This window comes from Chlamydotis macqueenii, chromosome 8 (assembly GCF_036417535.1).
Source record: "Chlamydotis macqueenii isolate bChlMac1 chromosome 8, bChlMac1.mat, whole genome shotgun sequence".
NCBI classification, from domain to species: Eukaryota; Metazoa; Chordata; class Aves; order Otidiformes; family Otididae; genus Chlamydotis; species Chlamydotis macqueenii.
In genome coordinates this window covers 6,705,871-6,729,020 of record NC_141563.1, presented here as the reverse complement: position 1 = coordinate 6,729,020, position 23,150 = coordinate 6,705,871, and the positions used below count along the sequence as shown (strand labels likewise).

The 23,150-nt window shown below is 41.9% G+C and overlaps 1 protein-coding gene across 2 annotated transcripts in view; it reads left to right on the top strand.

The window, feature by feature from the left end:
* The window catches only part of NEK7 (NIMA related kinase 7), a 68,891-nt gene that overhangs the window by 8,808 nt on the left and 36,933 nt on the right, over positions 1 to 23,150 (top strand). For both annotated transcript variants that reach the window (XM_086753074.1, XM_086753075.1), the window contains exons 2-4: positions 4,462 to 4,546; positions 13,821 to 13,961; positions 22,820 to 22,882. In XM_086753074.1, the coding sequence (XP_086609200.1) occupies positions 4,490 to 4,546; positions 13,821 to 13,961; positions 22,820 to 22,882 (261 nt within the window). In that variant the 5' untranslated portion in view covers positions 4,462 to 4,489. The remainder of the gene's footprint in view (positions 1 to 4,461; positions 4,547 to 13,820; positions 13,962 to 22,819; positions 22,883 to 23,150) is intronic.

Sequence of the window (23,150 nt, the reverse complement as noted above, 5' to 3'; positions counted from 1 at the left end):
TCCAAAGTTAACAAATGATAGTGTATAGCACGTAGCTAATGGAAACCATCTATCATTGAGACTACTATAGATGTTTTCTACAGGAAAACATTGTATTTTTTGTTGTTGTAGAACAGCCATCTATTAAAGCAATAACATTATTGCCTGAATACTGTGAAATATATTTCAGTGTGAGTGGTTTATGGACTTTGAACTATGAAAATAATGTTTAAAAAGCATGTTTCATGTGGTTAGGCAGTGTATTTCAGCTTTTTCTCCTGAAATAGTTTGATCATGTTTATAAAGACTTAGTTGCAAGACCTGAAGTTACAAGGATTTCAGGTTTTTCCCAGGTATCTTTTTTTTTTTTTTTTTTTTTTTTTTTTTTTCCTTCCTTTAAAAATGTTATTTTAAAATATATTCCAGTGAAATGTCAGCGATGAGCTCTGGTTGCCTTTCAGAAGCAGATCCTCTCCTCTGGTTTCACTGCAGAGTTGTGGGTAGTCTCACCTCTCCCCTCGGAGACTGCTGGAAACCCCCTGGAAAGCTGGGTGCTGACTGCGGGATGTGACCTTCTCTTGGGGTGCAGGAATGCGCCCTTGCCTTTTGGGCTACTTTGTGCCTTTGTGTGATCTTTAGATCTGTGGGCAGATATCAGACCGCTTTGACCAGTGTCCAGTAAGGAAGTGAATAAGGACAGCGAGGCCTGTGTATGAAGAAGGGAAAAGGTGTTATTCCCAGTTCAGGCAGTTGCAGTTTGATGAGTCCTCACCAGTAAGTTATCTTAACTTCCTTTTGCTGTATGGTGGACCCGGTGCGTGGAGTGAGTAGTCTCTATTAAGGGAGTTGCTATGCCATTGCAACGTGAAATGGTAGGTGCATCATCCTGCGTCCTTTATGTGTAGGTGCCATCTACTGTTTTGATCAACTGAAAAATACAAAGATTTAAAGCATTAGTAGTTAACCAAAGGTCTCCTCATACCTGCAAAGCATCAGTAACCATAACTGAAGTATAAGATTTAGTGTATATGCCTGTGTTCCGGTGGTTGCTGTTGTGTACGGGTTGGTCTGAATCCAAGTGATCATCATCGAAGTCATGAAAGTCATCTTTGCAAGATAAATTATTAGAGTCTTCCATTGTTCCTGTCTTTGCAAGTGGTATGGTGAAGGCAAGGAGGCCTTTCCTCCCACATGATCAGTGTGAGAGCGTTTAAAAACATTAGTTGTGTTTGCCGCTTTGGAAGTTTTGAGGGGTGGTGGTCTAGTTGGCTCGCCTCTCACTTCATCTGTTATCTGTTTTCCATGAAGCGATGTATATCATGGTGATGGATTTGCAGAAGGAGGTCATCGTATTACTTGTTTAAAGGGGTGATAGACATGTCACATTTAAATGTGTTTTGTGTTTGCTTTTCAGTTTTAAACAAGCGATGACTCTTTGGCAGGATTTTTAGTGTCTTTTCACCATAAATTAGGACTTGAAAACCATCTTTGGAAGAGTAATACTTATTGTTTCAATTTAATTAAAGATGGTAAATATTGTATCACTATGTTTTGACCTCTGGAGTTCATTATCAAGGAGAAAGTCATGCCTTGCTGTGAAAACAGTCTTCAGGCAGCAAAATATAGTTCTTGCTTATGTTGACAAACAGTACAAAAGATACATTTCGCATCCTTGGTTTTTTTTTTTTTGCATTCGTCTGTGATCAAAATGCCAAATTACTCTAAAATGTTGAATCTATCATGCCATCTTCAAAGACAAAAACAAGTTAAGAAAATAAAGGAGCTTCCATATATGGGGGAAAATACTGATCTTTGCCTTTCCTCTGCAAAAGCAACAACAAATCCAGATGTTAATAAGTCTTCCATGCTTCTTGTGGTAGAACGTATTTCTTACCTCTTTAGTTTGCTTGTTTTTACAATAAAAAACAAGCCACAGAGGACAGAGCCACTGGCAGTGGTAATGCTATGACTTCTCCCTTTTCTATCCTTTCTCTACATTTCAAACAAAAAAAAAAAAAGGAAAGAGACAAATTCCCAAACACTTCCCATCAGTGCCTGTGACTGTTCAGATAAGGTGACTGGATTACATAGTACCTGGATCAACATACATCATCTAAACATTTCAGCTTAGACCTCATTAGCCACGAATAAATGTCTAAAATAGAGGGTGAAGAGTTTTGTATTTACTTCTTTTTCCTGGGGATTTTGAAACAAGTGTTTGTGACCTGTAGGAGTTACCTCTTGGTGCATTGCATGGTCAGCAGTCTTCAATGTGTAAACACGTCAGGAAAACACACGGCAAAACTCGCAGTAGAAATATTGATGGCATCGAAAAGATGACTGTTCTTACAAAGGCTAATCGAAATAGCACTTCAGAAAAGAATTCTTGGATTTTTGGCCGTGATAGAAAGGTCTTTACAGCAAGAAATTAGCAGAAGATTCCTGAAGACTGTCACGCATTCCTCCCCCAGAATTTGTTCCAACTGCATAAACCTCTGTGAATCGAACCGGAGAGTTTAGGCGCAGCCTTGTGACAACAGTTTAATTTCCAGTGCTCTTGTGTTACGAATTCTTGCCTTGGCGAGGAGGTTGGGTGGGAGATGATGTAGAACTCGCAAGAATTGTCAGTACTGGTGTCCCAGGACCGGCTAAAAGATTGCCTTGCCTGTGCTGTGTGAGCACGACACGTCTGCCGGCTGTTTGACCTTCCTGAAACTGCTTCTCAGATGTTTTTTCTCTTTCAATTAACCACAGCTGGTACTCAGACCAAACAGCGGGAAGTCCCAAGCTGTGTGCTTTATGCGGGGGTACGAAGGGCAGGACAGCAAAGCTGCTGGGACCCTGTGTCGCTCTGGAGGGTGGCTGTGGTTTGGTGTTGCGAGTAGCTGATGGGACTGGGATGGCATGGGATGGCTGCTTTAAACAGGGGAGTGAAAGCAGAGCGGTATATTGAGAAACTTTGCCAAGCCGCGTTGTTGTTTTATCTATTAGTAATGTTATGGCAGTGAAGCTGTAAGAATAACAACAGTGCTGTTAACACAAACTATTCCTTAGAGTTTCTTAAATATTTTGCACTGGGCTTTGAAAAACATTTCTAAGGTTTGCTGCTTTCTGTTGAGTGTTACTTCTAACATTTTTAATGCTCTCTCAAGAAATCACTGGGAACATTTATTTTGTGTGTATTTTAACAGAGGTGATAGATTGTGTGCGTTCATGCTGAATTTAAATACTTTTAAAGTAATTTTTACATACTGATTGTAAGGAAAGGTTTGTGAAACATGAGTAGCTCTGTGTGCAGAAGGACATGTTTGCAGTATATGAAGTACATAGATTTATCAGAGTAAATTTACCATAGGAGATTTCATAATGTTAAAGATTAAGAGGTATCAGAGAAGTTTTTAATGTCAAACCATCTCTAGAACTTTTGGCATTTGGAGCAGGAAATAAGAACATAAACTTTAAAAAACTTAAATTGACTGGAAAACTATTCTTGCTTCTCAGATGAATGACTCCTGTTCCTGTGAAGGCCTTGGCAGGTTTGACCACGTATTCGGCAGAGACACTTTGTGTTTCATGTGATGAAAAGTTGTTCAGGGCTTGTCTACTGTTTGTATAAAAGTTTCTTTAATTGTTTGCATTTGAAGCTGCCAGTGAACCTCCTGTTGTCTTCATCTGAACAGAGATGGCTCTCACAGACACCAGTAAAACCGGGAGCTGCACCTGCTCCCCCTCAACAAAATGTTGTGTGGCCTAAGAAAGGATTTGCTTAGCTGGGAAAAAAGCCTCGTGGACGTTTGCATTTTGTTTTCTCCTGTTCTTCCTAATAACGATTCTGCACCTTTTGCAGCCCTTGTTGTTGGTCAAAGCCTTGTTTCTTGCGGACTTGGCAGCTTTCCTACCCTCTTACAGATGGGGTGTGAGGTTGATAGCTGGGAATGGAGGCTGTGATGCTAATATGGTACCTCATAGCCCTCTTAGCTGTCTTCTCAGAACGCAATGTGTGTGCTCTTCAGCTTTTTTTTTTTTTTCTATTTAGAGGGAACTGCTCTTGCATACTCCCTAAAATCTACAGGTAAGTTAGTGCAACATAAAGCGTGTGCATGCAGCAGTTGTAACTGTTCTGCTGATCTGCTGTTTCCCAAAGGTACTGGCCAGCAGACAGCAATGTAGTTAAACAAGTGATCGGTCCCTCTGCCAATAATAGGGTGACACAGCTTTTATCAGGCAGAGCCACTTGTCTGGCTCAAGTAGTTCAATGTACATCTTCTAATAATAAGTTCAGATATGTATAGTGATTTGTTTCCTTTTATCAAACAGCTAAACGTAACAAAACTTCCTTCTCAAACCAGTGCAGGGCTGGAGTAGTTAAGTGTTAGTAAACTCAAGCATGCAGATGAGAAGTAATTCCTCAGTTCCTGCTGCTGTTCATTGATGATAAACACAGGTTGAATTACAATGTAGTGACTGTGTTTCTCCTTCCAGGACGTAAAGGACGCTTTTATGTGACAGAATGGATGAACAGTCACAAGGCATGCAGGGGCCTACGGCGCTGCCGTTTCAGCCACAGGTACTTTTTTTTTTTTTAACAGTTACTCAAGAGTGGATGCTATCATTTCTTGGACAGAAAAAGAGAGAAATTAGAAAACATTATTTCTTGTGAGGACAAAGAAGCTGTAAACAGATAAAATGTGTTCTGGTGATCTTGAATTTGTTGAATATCAGTCTTATATGTCATAGAAAATAATTACTTTTCATTTTTGCCTCCTACTGCTTCACCAACTTGGGGGATTTGGAGTTGGAGTGGGAGTAGGAAGCAAAGGTTGTTTTCCTGAGAAATGGTGAGCTGTTAAACACTATATGTTTCAAAGTTGTAACAGAATTACCGTATTTATTGCGAACAGTTACCTTCAGCTTTCTCTTCTTACACCTGCTGATGGTGACAGTGTATGAATTAGTGCCATTACCTGTTGAAACCGGGCAAGAGAAATTCACAAGAGCTGTAGTTCTGTTAGAAGGAAGATGCATAAGTAATTTGATCTTTGGGTATGTGTTGATGGTGTGAAACAAAGGATCAGGATTGTCTGATGAGAGATATTATTGGGATATTGCTTTTTAGGAGGTAAGTCTTCAAAGTGAGTGCAAGAGCCTGTAGAGGAATACTCTAAAATATTTACTGTGGTGACCATTCTGAAGTAAAAGCTGGACAATTCTTTACAAAGCTGGAACCTACATTTTGTTGTTTTATTGTTAGCAGCATAGCTGATAAGGCAATTTGTGCCCTTTATTTAACAAAAACTAAATTGAATTATAGCTTGTGGAATTCAGTAAATTTACGATAACCAAGTTTCCTTAGGTCCAGTGTTTTTATTATAGCACTGTGATAACAAAAAAAAAAAAAAATCTATATTTAATAGCCTTTATACCAATGCAGAACAGTTAGAAATTGAAGACTAATGTATAGCTGTGCATACAGACACTTTGAGAAAAAACATTTATAATTTCAAAACAATTTTCTTGTTAGGAGTATGTCGTAGTTCAGCCCCGATCGGGACCAGACTACGCAGTCTCTCTCTCGCTCCCCCCACCCTCCGAGAGAACAGGGGGAGATGATATAAGAAAAACGGCTCAAGGTTTGAGATAAGGACAGGGAGAAATCCTTAAAGTTACCGTCACGGGCAAAACAGACTCGACTTGGGGAAAACTATTCATTTATTTCTAAAATTAGCAGGAGAATGAGACAGGGAACAAGATAACCTCCCCCCACCCCTCCCTCTTCCCGGGCTTAACATTATCTCTACTACCTTCCCCTCCCGAGCGGCACGGGGGGGGGAAAAGGGAATGGGGGTCGCGGTCAGTTCATCACGCGTTGTTTTACGCCGCTGTATCATCGTCGGGGGAAGAACTCCTCGCATTCCTCCTCTGCTCCAGCGTGGGGTCCCTCCCACGGGCCACAGTCCCTCGTGAAACTGCTCCGGCGTGGGTCATCTCTTCCACGGGTGCAGTCCCTCCAGAACAGCTGTCCCAGCGGGGCCTCCACGGGCCACAGCCTCCTTCAGGCCTCCACCTGCTCCAGCGTGGGGTCCTCCCCGGGCTGCAGGTGGATCTCTGCCCCTCCGTGGACCTCCATGGGCTGCAGGGGGACAACCCGCTCCACCATGGTCTTCACCACGAGTTGCAGAGGAATCTTGGCCAGAAGCCGTATTACTCCTCCCCCTCCTTCTGAACTGACCTTGGCGTCTGCAGCCGTTCCTCACAACAGGCTGGCAGACGCCTCTCAGGATCCTTTTTACATCTCATTCACTTCTCATCTCCTCTCCACTTCTTGCAGCCAGGCCGGGCCGAGTTGGGCCCAGTCGGCTGCCTGGCGGGAGGCCAGAGGGTGAGGCCTGCAAGGCCCATGAGGCTCGCGCCTCCCCCTCTCTGCCCCCCGCTCAGCTGCTTCACATCTTCTCCTCCTCTTTTTCCTGTTTTCCCCTACTTAAATACGTTATCGCAGAGGCGTTATCACGGGACATTCTGCTACCAATTGGCTCGGCCTTGGCCAGCAGCGGGTCCGCCCTAGGCCCGGCCGAGTCCACTGAACAAAGGGGAGCGACTTCTAGCAGTTTCCTACAGAAGCTACCACCTTAGGCCCCCCCTCACTAACAAAACGAGAACATTCCACCCCTCGCCTCTGCGAATTACGTATTTAAGTATTATAAGTAAAATACACACACATCAACAGAAGAAAATAGAATTCCCCGCACCAAAATCAAAATAATATCCTCACAACACCAACAGTGGGTAGACAATTAACAAACAATTCACCACTTATCCCTTCACCACAATCAGAACATAAATTCCCCATAATCATTTTGCTCTTTTGTCAAGTTCAATCCCTGTTTTGCCCGTTACTGCTCCCAATTAAACTCAATCCTTATCTCAAATTCCTCGAGCCCCACGTTGGGCGCCAAAATAACTGTCGTAGTTCAGCCCCGATCGGGACCAGACTACGCAGTCTCTCTCTCGCTCCCCCCACCCTCCGAGAGAACAGGGGGAGATGATATAAGAAAAACGGCTCAAGGTTTGAGATAAGGACGGGGAGAAATCCTTAAAGTTACCGTCACGGGCAAAACAGACTCGACTTGGGGAAAACTATTCATTTATTTCTAAAATTAGCAGGAGAATGAGACAGGGAACAAGATAACCTCCCCCCACCCCTCCCTCTTCCCGGGCTTAACATTATCTCTACTACCTTCCCCTCCCGAGCGGCACGGGGGGGGGAAAGGGAATGGGGGTCGCGGTCAGTACATCACGCGTTGTTTTACGCCGCTGTATCATCGTCGGGGGAAGAACTCCTCGCATTCCTCCTCTGCTCCAGCGTGGGGTCCCTCCCACGGGCCACAGTCCCTCGTGAAACTGCTCCGGCGTGGGTCATCTCTTCCACGGGGTGCAGTCCCTCTAGAACAGCTGTCCCAGCGGGCCCTCCACGGGCCACAGCCTCCTTCAGGCCTCCACCTGCTCCGGCGTGGGGTCCTCCACGGGCTGCAGGTGGATCTCTGCCCCTCCGTGGACCTCCATGGGCTGCAGGGGGACAACCCGCTCCACCATGGTCTTCACCACGAGTTGCAGAGGAATCTTGGCCAGAAGCCGTATTACTCCTCCCCCTCCTTCTGAACTGACCTTGGCGTCTGCAGCCGTTCCTCACAACAGGCTGGCAGACGCCTCTCAGGATCCTTTTTACATCTTATTCACTTCTCATCTCCTCTCCACTTCTTGCAGCCAGGCCGGGCCGAGTTGGGCCCAGTCGGCTGCCTGGCGGGAGGCCAGAGGGTGAGGCCTGCAAGGCCCATGAGGCTTGCGCCTCCCCCTCTCTGCCCCCCGCTCAGCTGCTTCACATCTTCTCCTCCTCTTTTTCCTGTTTTCCCCTACTTAAATACGTTATCGCAGAGGCGTTATCAGGGAACATTCTGCTACCAATCGGCTCGGCCTTGGCCAGCAGCAGGTCCGCCCTAGGCCCGGCCGAGTCCACTGAACAAAGGGGAGCGACTTCTAGCAGTTTCCTACAGAAGCTACCACCTTAGGCCCCCCCTCACTAACAAAACGAGAACAGAGTATCATAAAGGGTCCCCATTGTTGTTCATCTTTCCTCTTTCCTGCCTAAAGAGAAAGTAGAACACGGCTGATTGAGGTTTCTGTATTGCTGGGAAATCTTCCTATGTTTTCTGTTTGCAGCCTACAAACAGGTTTCATATTTCCTCATCCGTCTTCCGAGCATTTGAATACCTGTTTCTGATTCCCAGAATCAACCTTTTGAGGACTGGTTCAGTTTTAGGAATATTACTCTAACATACAAATTCAGTTTATGAATTCATACCGGTAAAATATGCTTCTAGTTTTACTGTTCCAGGTAATAGGGCTCATCTACAGGTATGCCATTCCTCTGTGGTAAACTAAGGACAGGCCTAAAAGCAATACTGCTGTACTCAACTAGATGCTTGCTACAGAAGAAGAAACTAGTATTTATTCTCAGCTTTGGTTAATTGTCAAGCATATTCATAATATTTCTCATTTTTTGCAAAAGGAAATTACTGCATAAACTGCACCAAGCAGTTTTTGTGGTTGGATTTTTCTTGAGACTAAAGATTGTTTTGTGGATCTGAGCTGGACCTGTGTTAAAATCTTGACTGTTTTGCATTTCAAGCGATGAAGAGCGGAGGGGAGCAAGCATATTCTGATAGTTATATTGCCAGAGGAATGCTAAAATGAAACATCATTCAGTGATTTTTCTCATCTTGTTAATCCAGATTGGTTTTCCTGCGAGCCAGATACAGACTTTAATTCTTATGGATTTCTCTGCTAATAGAGCATGCCTATGGTGAAAACCAGTAATGGAAAGAAATTAGTGTACTAATTGCTGATACGTTTAGGAGAAGCAAAAACTGAAATTGAAAATACAGCGGATTATGAACAAGCGATGAGATAATGATTTACGAATAATTATGTGTCAGGTTTTGATAAACCCATGCATTCTCTCCTAATTCTCTTGATCATAATATTGTATAAACATATATTCATATTAATAGCAAATTAAACTACTCTAATCATTGAAAGTTGTTGATGAAGGGCATGAGGATGTTAAACCGTAGAGTACAGTGGCTGAGTCCCTATTAGCTTGAAAACACCATTTCACAAAGTCACAGAATGGTTGAGATGCTCTGGAGGTCGTCAGCCCTCCTGCTGGAGCAGGTTTCCCAGGGCCATGTCCGGAGGGCTTCTGAATATCTCCAAGGAGGGAGATTCCACCACCTCCCTGGGCAACCTGTGCCAGTGCTCAGTCACCCTCACAGTGGAAAAGTGTTTCCAGATGTTCAGACGAAACCTGCTGTATTTCCAGTCTGTGCCCATTGGCTATTGTCCTGTCGCTGGGCACCACTGAAGAGAGCCTGGCTCTGTCTTTTCACGCCCTCCCTTCAGATACTCATACACATTGATGAGATTCCCCTCAAACCTTCCCTTCAGGGAAGGATCACCTCCCTCAAGCCTGGTGGCAGCACTCCTCCTGACGCAGCCCGGGACACCGCTCTCCTTCGCAGGGCATGTTACTGGCTTACGTTCAGCTTGGTGTCCGCTGGGACCCCCGGGGTCTGGGCTGTAAAGCTGTTTTCTCTCAGGTCAGCACCCCTCAGGTACTGGTGCGCGGGCTGTTGCTGCCCAGATGCAGGGCTGTGCACTTCCCTGTGTTGAGCTGCATGGGCTTCCTGTCAGCCTGTTTCTCCAGCCTGTTGAGGTGCCTCTGGATTGCAGCGTGACTCTGGTGCATCAGCCATTCCTCCCAGTTTTCTGTCATCAGCAAACGTGCCGAGGGAGCACTTTGCCCTACCATCCAGATCGTAGATGAAGATAATGAGCAGGATTTGACCCAGTATTGATCACTGAGGTACAGTGCTAGTTACTGGCCTCCAACTAGACTTTGTGCCATTAGAAACAGAGAATGGTTTGGGTGGGAAGGGCCCTTTCCAGGCCACCCAGTCCAACCCCCTGCCAGGAGCAGGGACATCTCCAACCAGATCAGGTTGCTCAGAGCCCCGGCCAACCTGGCCTGGAATGTTTCCAGGGATGGGGCATCCACCGCCTCTCTGGGCAACCTGGGACACTGCTCCACCACCCTCAGCGTAAAACATTTTTTCCTTGTATGCAGTCTGAATCTGCCTCCGTCTGTTTTAAAACCATTCCACCTTGTCCTGTCACACCAGGTCCTGCTGAAGAGTCTCTCCCCAGCTTTCCTGCAGCCCCCTTTAGGCACTGGAAGGCCGCTCTCAGGTCTCCCCAGAGCCTCCTCCTCTCTGGGCTGAACAGTCCCAGCTCTCTCAGCCTGGCCTCACAGGAGAGCTGCTCCAGCCCTCTGATCATTGTCATTTCCTATTTGGAATTAAGTGTCTGACACTGTCCTTCATTACATCACAAGGACGATTTGAAAGTGCAGATATCCAAGCACTCCTAAACCTCTTACGTACTGTAAAAGGGATTATGCAAGAAGGTAGGAAAGTACGGATTAGTAGCCTGATACAGTAGACTTCAAGTTCTGGCACTTCCTCAAGAGCAGAATGGGAACTTTGTAGCGTCTAGAAAAGAGAAAAATGTGACTCTGTTACCAGACCTGGTCAACCAAAGGCAGTGTGTATCCCTTACTGTTTGTGTTTTTTTTGTTTGTGGTTTTTTTTTGTTTGTTTTTTTTTTTTTCCCCTAAGCTGAAGAACAAGTTATTCAGGTCTCTTATGCAGAAGACATTGCGTATCTCTGCTCAGCATTGCTGTTCTGCTCTTTGTTTCTAGTTCACCTGTATTCCCTCAGACCGAGGGGTCAGGGCTCTGTGCAGAGTGCGGTGTACACGCAACAGACTTCTGTGAAACATTTATTTTCTGTTGCATTCAAATGCTTTTCCTGGTGACCAATGATAGTGACCAATCAGGTTAACTTTTCAAGGAAGTTTTTCCATGGCATCTTGTAGATCTTTTCCCGTGTGGTAATGGCTAATTTAAAAATCGTAATTCCCTGTCTTGACGGTTGTCTTCCCCATTAAAGTTCTCATCACTGGCCTTGGGATGCTAGTACTGAGTGCCAGGGTGGAAAACTAAGAGAATCAACACAAGGCTCTGCAGTTGTATTTTGAGCTGGTTGTCTTGGATAAGTCTGGATTGTAAAGAAATTTTATTGCTTCATTATATGTATTGAACAGTGCAGTGTCCTTTGGGATTTCACTGGTAACTTCTCTGGGAAAATAATTTTTCTGCTGCTGTTTCACGTCTTATAGCTGGCTATTAATCTGCTCAATGCTCTCTCTCAACATGAGAAAGCTTAGTTTTACAGGTTAGGAAGCCTTACAGAAGGAACCTAGTTGAATATTTTTTAAAAAGTGTGGTGTGATTTTTTTTTTTTTTTTTTTTTTTTCAGCAGAAAAGCCCAGATGGGAGAAACCTGTCTCACTCCATGCTTAACTGATATTAGAATCTCTAAATTGCTGCAATTCAACTATTTGTTTGGATATGTTTGAAGTGAATCTGTGAATAATTAAAAAAATAAACAAATTGTGTTTTGAGTGCCCATGTTAAAGATCAGTCTTGTTAAAAATCCAGATCAGTCTTTGACTTGGTATAGTGCTCTGGCACCCAGTAACGGGGCAGTGCTGAGGAGCTCGCAGTGGGAGAGGACAGGGAAGGCTTGGTCGCTGGAGAAACCAACACATGCTGCGCACTGGGTTCCTTGTGAGGTGGGGTGTTTTGGCGAATAAAGACTTTTCATTGTTCTCTAACAGATTTGTGAAAGGTGCTGTCTTTTTATGTGCCTTCTTTGATCAGTACTCAAGTTCATTGATATTTTATGGGGCATTAGATGCTTTTGAAAATTTAAAACTCAAAGATGGTGAGAACTGCATGCAAATGTAAAGTTTTGGAAAAAAACACAGAATCAGGACTTTTCTTGAGAGCTACTCTGGTGTAGTGGTAGAAGTTAACCCTGAATGCCTGTACTACTGTGGTCTTTCACCAGTGCCTGCTTTCCTTCCCTGGCAGCTCTCTGCTGAATTACATACCAGCTCTTTTCTGAGACTGAAACCAGTCTGAAAAATGGGTATTATGGTTCTGTTGAAGATTGTCTTCATTTACTTGGCATATAGATGAGCTCTTCATGCCGTGATTAATTAATTAGTATATTATGATTTTTGTCTTACCTCTTTCTAGTAGAAATTGTTCAACGGATCCTCCCTCTCCTCCCATTTCTCCAGTACTCAGGATTACAACTGAATATATGACTGAGAACTGGAATTTATGGAAGTCTGTTCAGAGCAGAAAAAAAGAATAATATTCTTACAGTTTTAATACATTGCTTGACCTGAAGTTTAAAAAAAAAAAAATCTGCAAAGAGGAACCAACTCATGGATTATTTTAATGTTGTAAGACAGATATCTCTGCTATGGAAACTGTAATATTCCAAGCGCTCGCTGATTTACTCGGTGAATACGAAGTAATGTGATCATTAGTGAAGTGTATATAATCTGTTCTGTTACCATCTCGGACCGAAGGAAATCTTTATCCCGCACGAGCTTATTTCTCCACAAATTGCGTTGTGGCGAGGAGAGCCGCTGTGGTAGCCGGAGATGTGCAGCTATGTTGCTTCTCATGTCAGCTCTCCACGTCTAAATTGTATGACAGGACAAGGGAGCAGATGAGACAAGCTGTCACTCAGCCGCGCTGCCCTTTGAAGAAAGGCCATGGGGGGGAAAAGGTGCCGCAAATGGGCTGTGAAGTTTACATACACTGCCCACTGTTAAACAGATTACCTCTAATGAAGTGTCTAATGCTCAGGCCCTATCAACCTAATCCTTGGTGGCAGTTCATCCCTCAACTGCCAAAAACCACCGCCCTCTGGCCCTCTCTCGCCACTCTGGCCGCCCAGCGCGGGGAGGTGCCCGCTCTTAATAAAGCCAGACAGTGTGTGAGCTGACATGCAAATGTAGGTCATTGCATATGTAAATGTGTGATTACAAACCTGCATGCCAAAACACATTAGCGAGACTTTGCTCTCAGCATGCGGTTGTCACACTGCCTTAGTAGTTCACGCTAATATTTGTCAAGTTACTGTGCGGACAGAGGCTGCGACTCCCCGTTCAAATGGGAAGTACACAATACTTCTTCAGTACAGCCTATTTAGAGAGCCTGCGTCCTGCAGCTTGGTTTAGAAAATTTGAAATCTTGAAGTCGTGTAATTTTAGACATTTTCCCAAAAAGCCCTGTAAATATCTCATTAAGTGAGGGCCTGTGTCATGGAACGCGTTGTAGCGTTCATGCAGCACAATTTTGTCAAAACGAGAGTGTCCTAATATTCGGATTTCTGGAGCAACAGAAGAATATATATAAATATATTTTTATACGCTTATGATCCACATTAAAATACTGTTATGCAAGTTGATCCTTTATTCTCTCTAGTGTTTCTCTTATTTACTGGGTTGATGGGGTTTTTGTTTTGTTATTGTTTTTTTAATGGAGGGAGCTAGGACACAAAAAAGGAAACATGGCCAATTAAAGCCTGATGGGATTTCTTGTCTTCTATGTTTCAGTCTCCTGACAGGCTGCACACATTTTAAGTATATCTCAACCCTTTATAATTTTAAATTCTCACTCCAAAAATAGTATAATAGATGCTTTCTTTAGAAAATCCTGGGATTAGTCTGGGATAGTTTTAATGCATTGGAATAAAGCAAGTGTAATAGTTTAAACCATATTCTTTCAAATGTATCTTTACCCTGGCATGATTAGTCTTACTGACTTAAGTGCGAACTTTTTTTCTGATGTGTTTGGTTGTAGAAAGCCTTGCGACCCGACATGGGCTATAATACACTTGCCAACTTCCGAATCGAGAAGAAGATTGGCCGCGGGCAGTTCAGTGAAGTTTACAGAGCAACGTGCCTGTTGGATGGCGTACCGGTGGCCCTGAAGAAGGTTCAGGTGAGGATGACTTTATGTAGAAATACTTAAAAGAATTTGGTACATATAAATTTGAAAGGCGTATGTCATTTGGATGTGATCTTAATGACTTTCTAAATGCTTAGACGGTAGGAAATTAGGAGCTTTGAAAGTTTATGACAGGATTTTGTATAGTACTTCACAGACCAATGTTTGAAACTGGAAGTGAAGTCCAGAGTTGTTGGGGAAAAAGTAACACGTATAAATTAGCTGTTTAAGAGCAGTCCTAAACAAAGCCTGGAATTTCTAAATAATATAAATATTTAACAGTGTCTAATCTGAGAATGTATTATGCAAATTCAGGCATTTTTAATTAAATAAACATCTGTAATTTTTCAGGTAGTGACCGTGCTTCAAAAGTGCATAAATCAAATAAGATGTATTTGTAGTCAAACTTGTTGAAAGAAATTACTGTTTCAAAGGACTGAAAATTACCTGAAGCAAATGCAAAGCAAAACTGTGCTTGAGTCTGCAGCTCAGTGTTTCGGTCGGGTTTCAGGATACAAATGAGTTCATATTATCGTGTTCATGAATAATACATCTGTGTATGAGACCCTGTATAGTAATTAAATGCAAGCGCACGGTAAAATTAAGTAAATTACATTGGTAAAAATATGTTCTGAGGACCCTGAATATTTCCAAGATTCGCAGCTTAACCGGTAGTGAAACAGCAGTTTCCACAGAAGATGGAAGAGCAGCAAACTGGTGAAGTTACTGCGCCCAAGAAATGTTAAGCTCTTGTAAATTTTAGCATAAGAGACTGGCTGATTATTTGTTCAGATATTTTGTCTTTGCAGTTAGCAATCTGTAAAATATTTAAACCAAAATTGACAATTTCAGTGAAAAACTCTCGCTTTTCTATTGTTGCACAGGCAAAAGGCAGCTTGAGCTGAACCTCTATCCAGTATTATTTCCATTCTCTTCCCGTCCACCGCCCCTTCTGTGGAGCTGCTCAGAATTTTTTGTTATAAGACTGTTACCCTCTAAAAATTCTCTATGGGATTTACTTGGAAGATTCCCTGACAATGTGTTTAGTTTCAAACTTGAAACTAAAATTGTCATTTCAGTTCTGAACTCTCGAGATACATTTAGTATATTACTTGAAGGATTACTGCTGTCACTTCTGAAGGTTTTTTTTTTAATTAACTTACATATATTGCAAAATAATGCATGTGAGATCTCAGAGATTCTTTTCTAGTGTTTCTGGATATTAATCATTTTCTCTTTGCCGTGCTAATACATGCACTGTAAATTCCTCTGTCGTATCTTGACTTACTGTTCCGTTTCTGTGATTTTCTGTGCTCTGCAGCACCAGGAGGCAGGGCTAGTCTTGGCCGTCATAAAAAAGAGACTTGGTTCCCCCTTCTGGGAAAACTGCCAGAAATACACTACTTCAAAAGCTGAAATATATTCCAAGAACTTTGATCAGCAGTCTTAAAACGTTAGGCTAATTCTTCCTTCGTTTTCAATGCGTGAGAAACCAAAAAGGTCAAATGTGGCTTGAAATGCATGTCAATTAAGGTGGATGTGGAATGCTTGGGTACTTGAAGAAAGTCGAAGTCCAGCCTTTCACTGTGAACTATGGAATTTTTATAGCAGTGTTTACATTAAGAATACAGAGGAATTTTACAGCATGTATACTCTGAACAGTGTTACGGAAGTCAGTATGTATTGCTATATTCTCACATCAGATTTCCTAATTTCACAAATATTTTTTTTTTTCTTCAACTGATGAAGAACATACATGCTGTCCATATACAGGTGATAGTTTCTATAGCAGAAAAGCTTTCTTGTTCAACCATTTAATGAATTTTGAAGGATGTAATTGGTGGTTGGTAGGAAAGAAAGTTGTGCCTCTTGCAAATGGCTTTATTCTGACGGTGTTCCAATTGTCTTAAAATATCCAACGTACGCTGTTGGTTTTACGTTGAATGTGGTGGTGCTTCTTGCTTTTAGTTTCAGTCACGTTTGGTTTTGTTCAAATTGAAATACTGGCTTTTTTCTTTTTTCTGATGCCTCAATGGAAGCTCAGCATGGACAAAACAGGAGGAGTGCTTCTTTCTGTCATGAGGGAGAGACTCCCGTGCGTGGATACCGCTTTCCACATCTCCACATTGAGACACTGTCTCTAAATGCAGCACTTTGTGTTAAATGACATAACTGAGAACTGGACTTTCTTCTGCTGTCCAGTGTTCTGCCCTTTCTCATCTCACATCTTGACTACTACGTGCTTTCCTCTCTGATCTTCCAAGTAGTGTCCATTTCACCTGCTTCCTTTTTTTTTTTCCTGGCTGGATTGAGTGTACATCTGTTGTCTTTATGTGTATTCGGTCAGTGGTTCTCCATGTTTGTTTCTACCTTCAAGGTCTGATATGACTTAGAATTATTGAATTACCCTTTTTTTTTTTTTTTAAGATTACTGAATCTCAGGCCATTACTTGTTCCAAAGGATTGCCAGTTTTGAGTTCTTACGAAGCTTTTCAACAAGAATGTTTATTTTCTGCTATTAAAATTTTATTTGGCTGAAATATGTACAATATTGATAAATGTTATATTACTGTGTATTAAATGTATGTTTGTGGAACTCAATGTGAGCAGAAGCAAGTGGCAGTAAGATGCTGTGGGAGGAAGGACAAGCAGATGGTAACAGAAACCACCCTTTCTGAATTTGGAGTTGCTACTGAGTCCAGATGACATGAAGTAGTGTTATTGATTTGGTTTCCAGTAGGATATGTAGCAGAGTGAAAACTGCTTAATTTGCAGTTTCTTTCTAGTAATTTAACCAGTAGAATACACAAAATAGTATTTTGGGTCTTTTCTTCTCGTTGTGCCCTTTGTGTTTCATCCTCCTGTGTGTGGTTTGCCTTCTTGTAATTAGGGAATTGGTGTTTATAATACTTAGTTCCATGGAAAAGGAGAGAACCTATGCTTCTGTGATGCTGTTGAAATATTACTTGAATAAAACCAGAATTAAAAAAAAAAAAAACCTAACAAACTTAATTACTTCACTTTCATTAATGTCTAAGCTATACTTTGAGTCAAAGAAACACCAGGAGAGAACAACCACAGATAAACTGTGAACGTAGCAGTACAAGTTTGAAGAGCTTCTAGGTGTGTGAAGTCTGGGCTCCAAACTGTACTGCAGGATCATGCCTGAGGAAGCAGCAGTAGGTCTACTGGTCACTTCCAAGGAGGAAGTAAGCAACCGCTAGATACTGCTCACAAAACATCCTTAAAGGGCAAAAGAGTTGTAAATATCTAAAGTCGGTGACTGTAAAGCTGTATGAGTTCACTTTATGAGCTATTTTTAAAGTAAACCTTAGCTACTCAAAATTTAAAAGATTAAGTGAAACTGCATATTTCAACAACATTGCAGATTCATTACATTTCTGCCTTACATTGTTCCACCTTTCCTTTTCTTTCATTCCAAAATTGGAGCCCCCTGTATTAGAGATTCAGACAGTGAATCCTTTTATCTAGCACTTACATTCGTTATTCATTGTGTGTTGTCAGTGGATTGCTACTTCAGGCCTGAATTAGAGATAATTAATCTGAGGAAAGCACTTGTAATTTCACACTTTATGAAGCACTGTTGTCTCAACGCAGCAGTGCTGTGGTGGCAAAATACTCTAATGCTCATTGCTGCTATGCAGTATCCTATCTCTTAATATTTATGTGCATCCAAGGCTTTATTGCTTGCTTCTGTGTAGGTTTTATGTTACAGCAGTCGTGTTTTTGTGTTTCGCTTTGGAAATACTTCTGGGTGTTTTTATTTTATACAGAGTTTCAAACAGCGGTAGGTTAAACTGTCAGTTAAATGGTGAGGTTAGAAGGACCTTTATCCTTTCCAATACTGAAAAGGAAAGCTTGGAAAAGTGATGGACTTCAGAGCAAGAGGAATCAAGTAGATTCCCAACTTGGCACGTCACTTCAGGTGATGAGTTAAGTTAGTAGTTAAATTGGTAATTAAACAGATACAGTCAGGCCTGATGTTTCCCATCTGGTAGTTAAATGTTTCTAAATGTCGTTGCTATGCTTCTAAATGCTCTAGCTGCACGTGTGAGCGTCTATGTAAGCATTTCACTCAGGAATGGATTTAATGTGTTGCAGCCTGTTTGTTCAGTGTACGTATCTGCACAGGGAGCAGTTCCTGCTCTGTATCTTGCAATGGCTTAGAAACTGTCCTAAAAATATCAATATCTCTTGATGGTACTTACAACTGGTATTTCTAGAATGCTGAAAGAATAAAATGATAGTCTATGCCCACGTGAAGGTGCTGGAGAAGTGATTCAAGGCCAAGTTTCCAGAGATCCCTTAGCTGTATAGCACGCAGAGGGGAATATTTTGGAGTAAGTATCAGCGTGTGCTTGTCCTTCTGCTCTTCCTTTGTATGCTGTTGATTACAGTAGGAGATAAAAACTGGGAGCTGAAAGTGGACTTTTTGTTTCACTTAGTGTTCTTGCTAAGTGGAAAAAGAAATGCTATGGGCTTTTAAAATGCTCTCTTAAGTCTCTTCAGCTGTATTGGCCTAATTGTTTTCAGGAAATAGTGCTTACTGCAGTGAGATTTTTTGTTTGTTTGTTTGTTTTTGTTTTACTACAGTCTTCATGAAAACTGGCACATCATAAAAACACTTATGAAAACTTTTGCTTATTATTAGCTTTTCCACAGCAAACAATTCCTTTGTAGAAATGTTAATCTTATCATAGTCCTTGAAAATAGAAATTGGGGAAAAATAATTAAAATTTTAAATGAGTGTCTTACACTGTGCAATTTGTGCTGACTAGAGAAACACGTCTCCAACCTGAACTACCCTGTGATCCTGACCTCGTAAGTGGAGTCAAGAATTAGAATTTATTGTTAGTCTAATTAATGCCCTAGCAGTCTAATCAAAATGCAGCAGTTTTTATTGTTAGCCAATTACAGTGATGCTGACACTTGTAGTCTAATTACTGCTTGTTCCCAATAATCGATGTACACAAGCTGCTTCACGTCGGCCCCGTTCAGGCTCATCCTTCCAGTTTCCCGAGCTCTGTTGGGAGGAGGATGCTGGTGGTGGCTCTACATAGTTCAGGCCAAGAGAAGTCTAGCGAACACGTGCAAAGTGTTTAAACCTCGTGTTTCTGAGGCCTGTGGCCTGCTGATAGCAATCCAATACTGTCTTTATAGGGCTACGAACTGTGTGTGTGAGAGAAATCTGTGTGCGACACGCGTGCCAGCAAGGAGCGGGCACAAGCTGATGTTTCAGGCTGGCTTGCGGAGCAGTACTAGCTGAAGATGGAGTTAGTGTGTGCAAAGCTATGAGCGGTCACTGTTGTGATGGAAGGGCTGACATCTCTTCGTACTGGCCAGTCTGCAGTGAACCGCAAGCGGAGGACAGCTTCTCCTGCGCAGTCATCTGGTCTGCGGCAGCTCCTGCGAAACAAGCCTGCTGACTACTGCCAGCTGGAACTTTGACATGTGCTGGAAGGGACGTCCTTAAGCTCTTAACATCTTTCATGGTGGTTTCCGTTTTTCAGCTTAAGACGTTCTTCAGTCTTGAGTCATCTTCTGCCGATGAAAGGTGGAAGTTTTCTCATTGTGTTTACAGTAGCCTCCTCGTGAGCTGACATGGCTTGTTACACCAAGGGCCTCTGATCCCAACTGCAGCACTTGAGCAAAATGGGAAGATAATCTATTCAGAAAGAAAATCTCTGCAAGCTGTTTGAATCTGGTCTGATAGGGCAGAGGTCCTTTAGAGACCCCGGGCTGGGTGATTTTTTTTGTATTGTTGTTTTGGGTTGTTGGTTTTTTTTTTTTTTGTTGGTTTTTTTTTGTTTGTTTGTTTTTTCCTAAAGGAGGAGGTTAATGTTTGTGAAACTGAAATTCTGGATCTCTGGGAAATGCTATTTATAGTCTTGAGGTTATATCTGGACCAAAATCTAATGGAGCACCTCAAGAATGATTGAGGTGAATCTTCAGATTGTCTGTCCTTGTGTTTGTAAGGATAGAAGAAGACTCAGTTCTTCAGTCTTGCAGTATTTTATTCAGGTAAAGTTTGAAATATTCAGTTTAGCTGAAGCTGTGACAAATTTGCCACTGCAGCAAAAGTGTAGGGAGTCATGTTTATAAAACTTAAGTCTGTTAAATAACAGGCTGTTTAATAACAAATTAGAAGTACTGGGAATACCAGCCAGAATACACAAAAGAAATTTTCTTTCCTATGCCTTGATCCTAGATCTGTCACAGTCCTGAGTCTAGGGCTTTATTTTTGTTGTTTTGTTGTTCCTCTGTGAGAGGTACTGATTTATGTTCCTGTCAGAGGCAGAGCTTCTAAAAAAAATTTGCTCACAAAATTTGCTCGTTTAGGTGTGTAGGGAAACACTCTTGGTATAGGTAGGTCTGTAGTACAGGTCCTATCTAGAGCTATAGGTATAGGTTTTACCTAGAGTTTAGCTAAAGTGTGAAGCTTTGAGTCGTGCCGCTATACCTGTCCCCTTTTTCCCCTGCTCCCTGGTACATACTGGTATTGTTTTTGGGAGAGGGGGTGTAAAATTTTGCATTTGCTGGTCTCTGGTTACAGGGAAAGACAATTATGATCTCATGCCTTGCCAGTCCTTCCTCAGTGTATGTACTACCTCTCATGTTTAGGACTTTCCTAAGTGTTTCCTAGAAAAATCTTTACAGTCCTGCACGACTGTACCAAACAGTAGGGCTTTAGCCTGTTGACAAAATGATGTAAGTGCAATGTTTTTTTTCATTCAGAGTTGAGATCTGTAACAGATACAGGCTGGCTTATCTCCTTCGCTAAGTTCCCAACCTTAATTCATAAACTATATTTTCTCTCTTTTCCATCAGTGTTACTTACCAGTTAACAGTTGTACCTGTGATTTCCTGTATAGTACTAACTCTTTACTACATCTGAAATCACCGTATTTCTTAGTGTTAGCATTCCCTGCTTGTGACTTAGCCTGCTGTGTTTCTGTGAAGTCCTCCAGTCTCCTCCTTGAAGAATTCCTTCTAGCTCAGCCTGTTCATTTTCCGTCATCCTGGCACTAGTATACAAGTGGTTGTGGGATGGTTTACTCCCTTTCTTTCTTGGTAGGTAGTTTTGTTTTCTTCTTTCTTTCCTCCTCCCCCTTCTTACTATCTACTAGCCTGATGCTTCAGTTCTTGCCTTACGGTTGTCCTTTTGTCAGAAAGTGAATCTTACCTCCGTTCCAGGCTGTTTTTTCTTACACTGGCTCTGAATTTAGAAGATTGGATGTCTGAAGGGAAGTAGTGGCTGGTCAAGAGCACACAGGTGCTCTGTGAATCAAGTCTTTAGACTTTTCCTTTCAGTTTGTTAAAGGAGTGACAAACTCACTGTGTATAGTGGCGTAGAAAACTGAGGTGAGGTTTAGCAGATCGAATGGGGACTTCCTGATGTGTTTGAACTTCGGGGAGAGTGAAAGGAGGTGTGATTCACATGGCCAGCGATGCACTCGGTTTAAGAGACGACCTCTTTGCAGACATTCAGTACTCAGAGTGCTGGTAATCTTTAATTTTGTTTCTGGAGTTGGCAGCAAGATATGGAATGGAAGTTGTCAGCTGTTGAGCTTTTGATCATTTTGAGCTGGTGGAACCAGGTACCAGGGATCTTCGCAGCACGTAATGTGTCTTTACCTGGAGACTATCTAGAAAGAAATCGTGTACATTGAAAAGGTGTAGCTGGAAAAGGTAATCTCATAAATGTTGTGGCAATAACTTAATAACTCATAGTGCATCTCTATATTTTTTAATATATATATATAAACCCATAGTGCATCTCTCTTACTCTTTGAGATAGCTCAAAATGTAATAGGCAGATTGCGCAGAAGTTGATGAGTGGTGTTGGGTTTGGTTTTTTTTTTTTTTTTAATTGAGAAAATAATGGCAAATGCTAGAGGAGAGGTGTCTTGCAGAAGTAACATTTGGGTCATTTTGAAGGGGAACATTGGTGGCAGTGTATGGAGATGCACATCCGAGTGAAGTGAGAAGGGAACCCAAAGGTGGTAAAAAAAAAAAAAGGAGTGAAAATGGAAAGACATTAGATCAAACGTAGATGTGTAGAACGTGGGCAAGTACTGTAATGGCAGGAAAAAAATATTACAAACAAAAATTGAAGTTAGTGGAGGGTAACGTGATTAACTGCAGGAGGGAAAAATGAGATACATTGCAAAAGTATCATTGCAAATCATCGTTTGGAGCAGATGGGAGGTGGGGAAAAAAATGAAGAGTAGAGGTGTCTCACTGTAAAAGTCAAGTTGACAGATGAGGAGATGAGGGCTTAGCAGAAAGTGCTCTAGTAAACAAATTACAGAACCCAAATCGCTTGCTGAAGGGAGGGAAATGGGAGAGAAAGAATTGGAGGTGACAATAAAGTTTTGATCCTGAGAGAGTAAAAGTGTATGCATTATTTAAAATAGAAAAGGAAGACTAGCAAGAGACTAAGAAAAAAAGTACGCTCAGTAGAAAGAATCAGTCTGTGATAATGGTGTGGCAGGAGCGGGAGAGGAATCTGACATTTGGATGAGAACCAGCTTGAAGGAAAGGTGCTAAATTATTGCTGTGTGTTTGAAACAGAGATGTGGAGGTGGCAATTAAGTCATTGGAAAACTTGTCCTTGTGATGGACTCGTTTCTTACGAGGAGGGTGAAAGAGTTGGTATGGCAGCGAAGCAGTACATCAGAGCATGAGGGGTATTTCTTACTGCAGTGTTATGTCTTGCCATCAAATACATAACTCCGGTTGATTTATGGATGCGATGAAATAATGATAATGTTCACTCAAGTTGCTGTATTTTTATCACTTAATAAAAATGTCTTATCTCTTGTGCATAGATATTTGATTTAATGGATGCCAAAGCCCGTGCTGACTGCATCAAAGAAATAGATCTTCTTAAGGTAAACTACCTGTTTTTTAAAACGGGCAGCCATTACCAAAGTACATGAGGTTTTTCATAGGTATACTTGAGGTGTCCCCTGTTGTCTGTGTAGAGTTTTTATAAGCCTCACTTAAGAAATTTTGTACTCTTTATCACTTTAAAAATTAACATTGAGAAGTAAATCCTACAGAAAACTGGTTAAATTCTCAAATAGAACTTTCTGCTAAACCCACAGTATTGTAAGTAACGGTGTCCTGTGTACAGGAAAATACTGATCTTAAAAATTG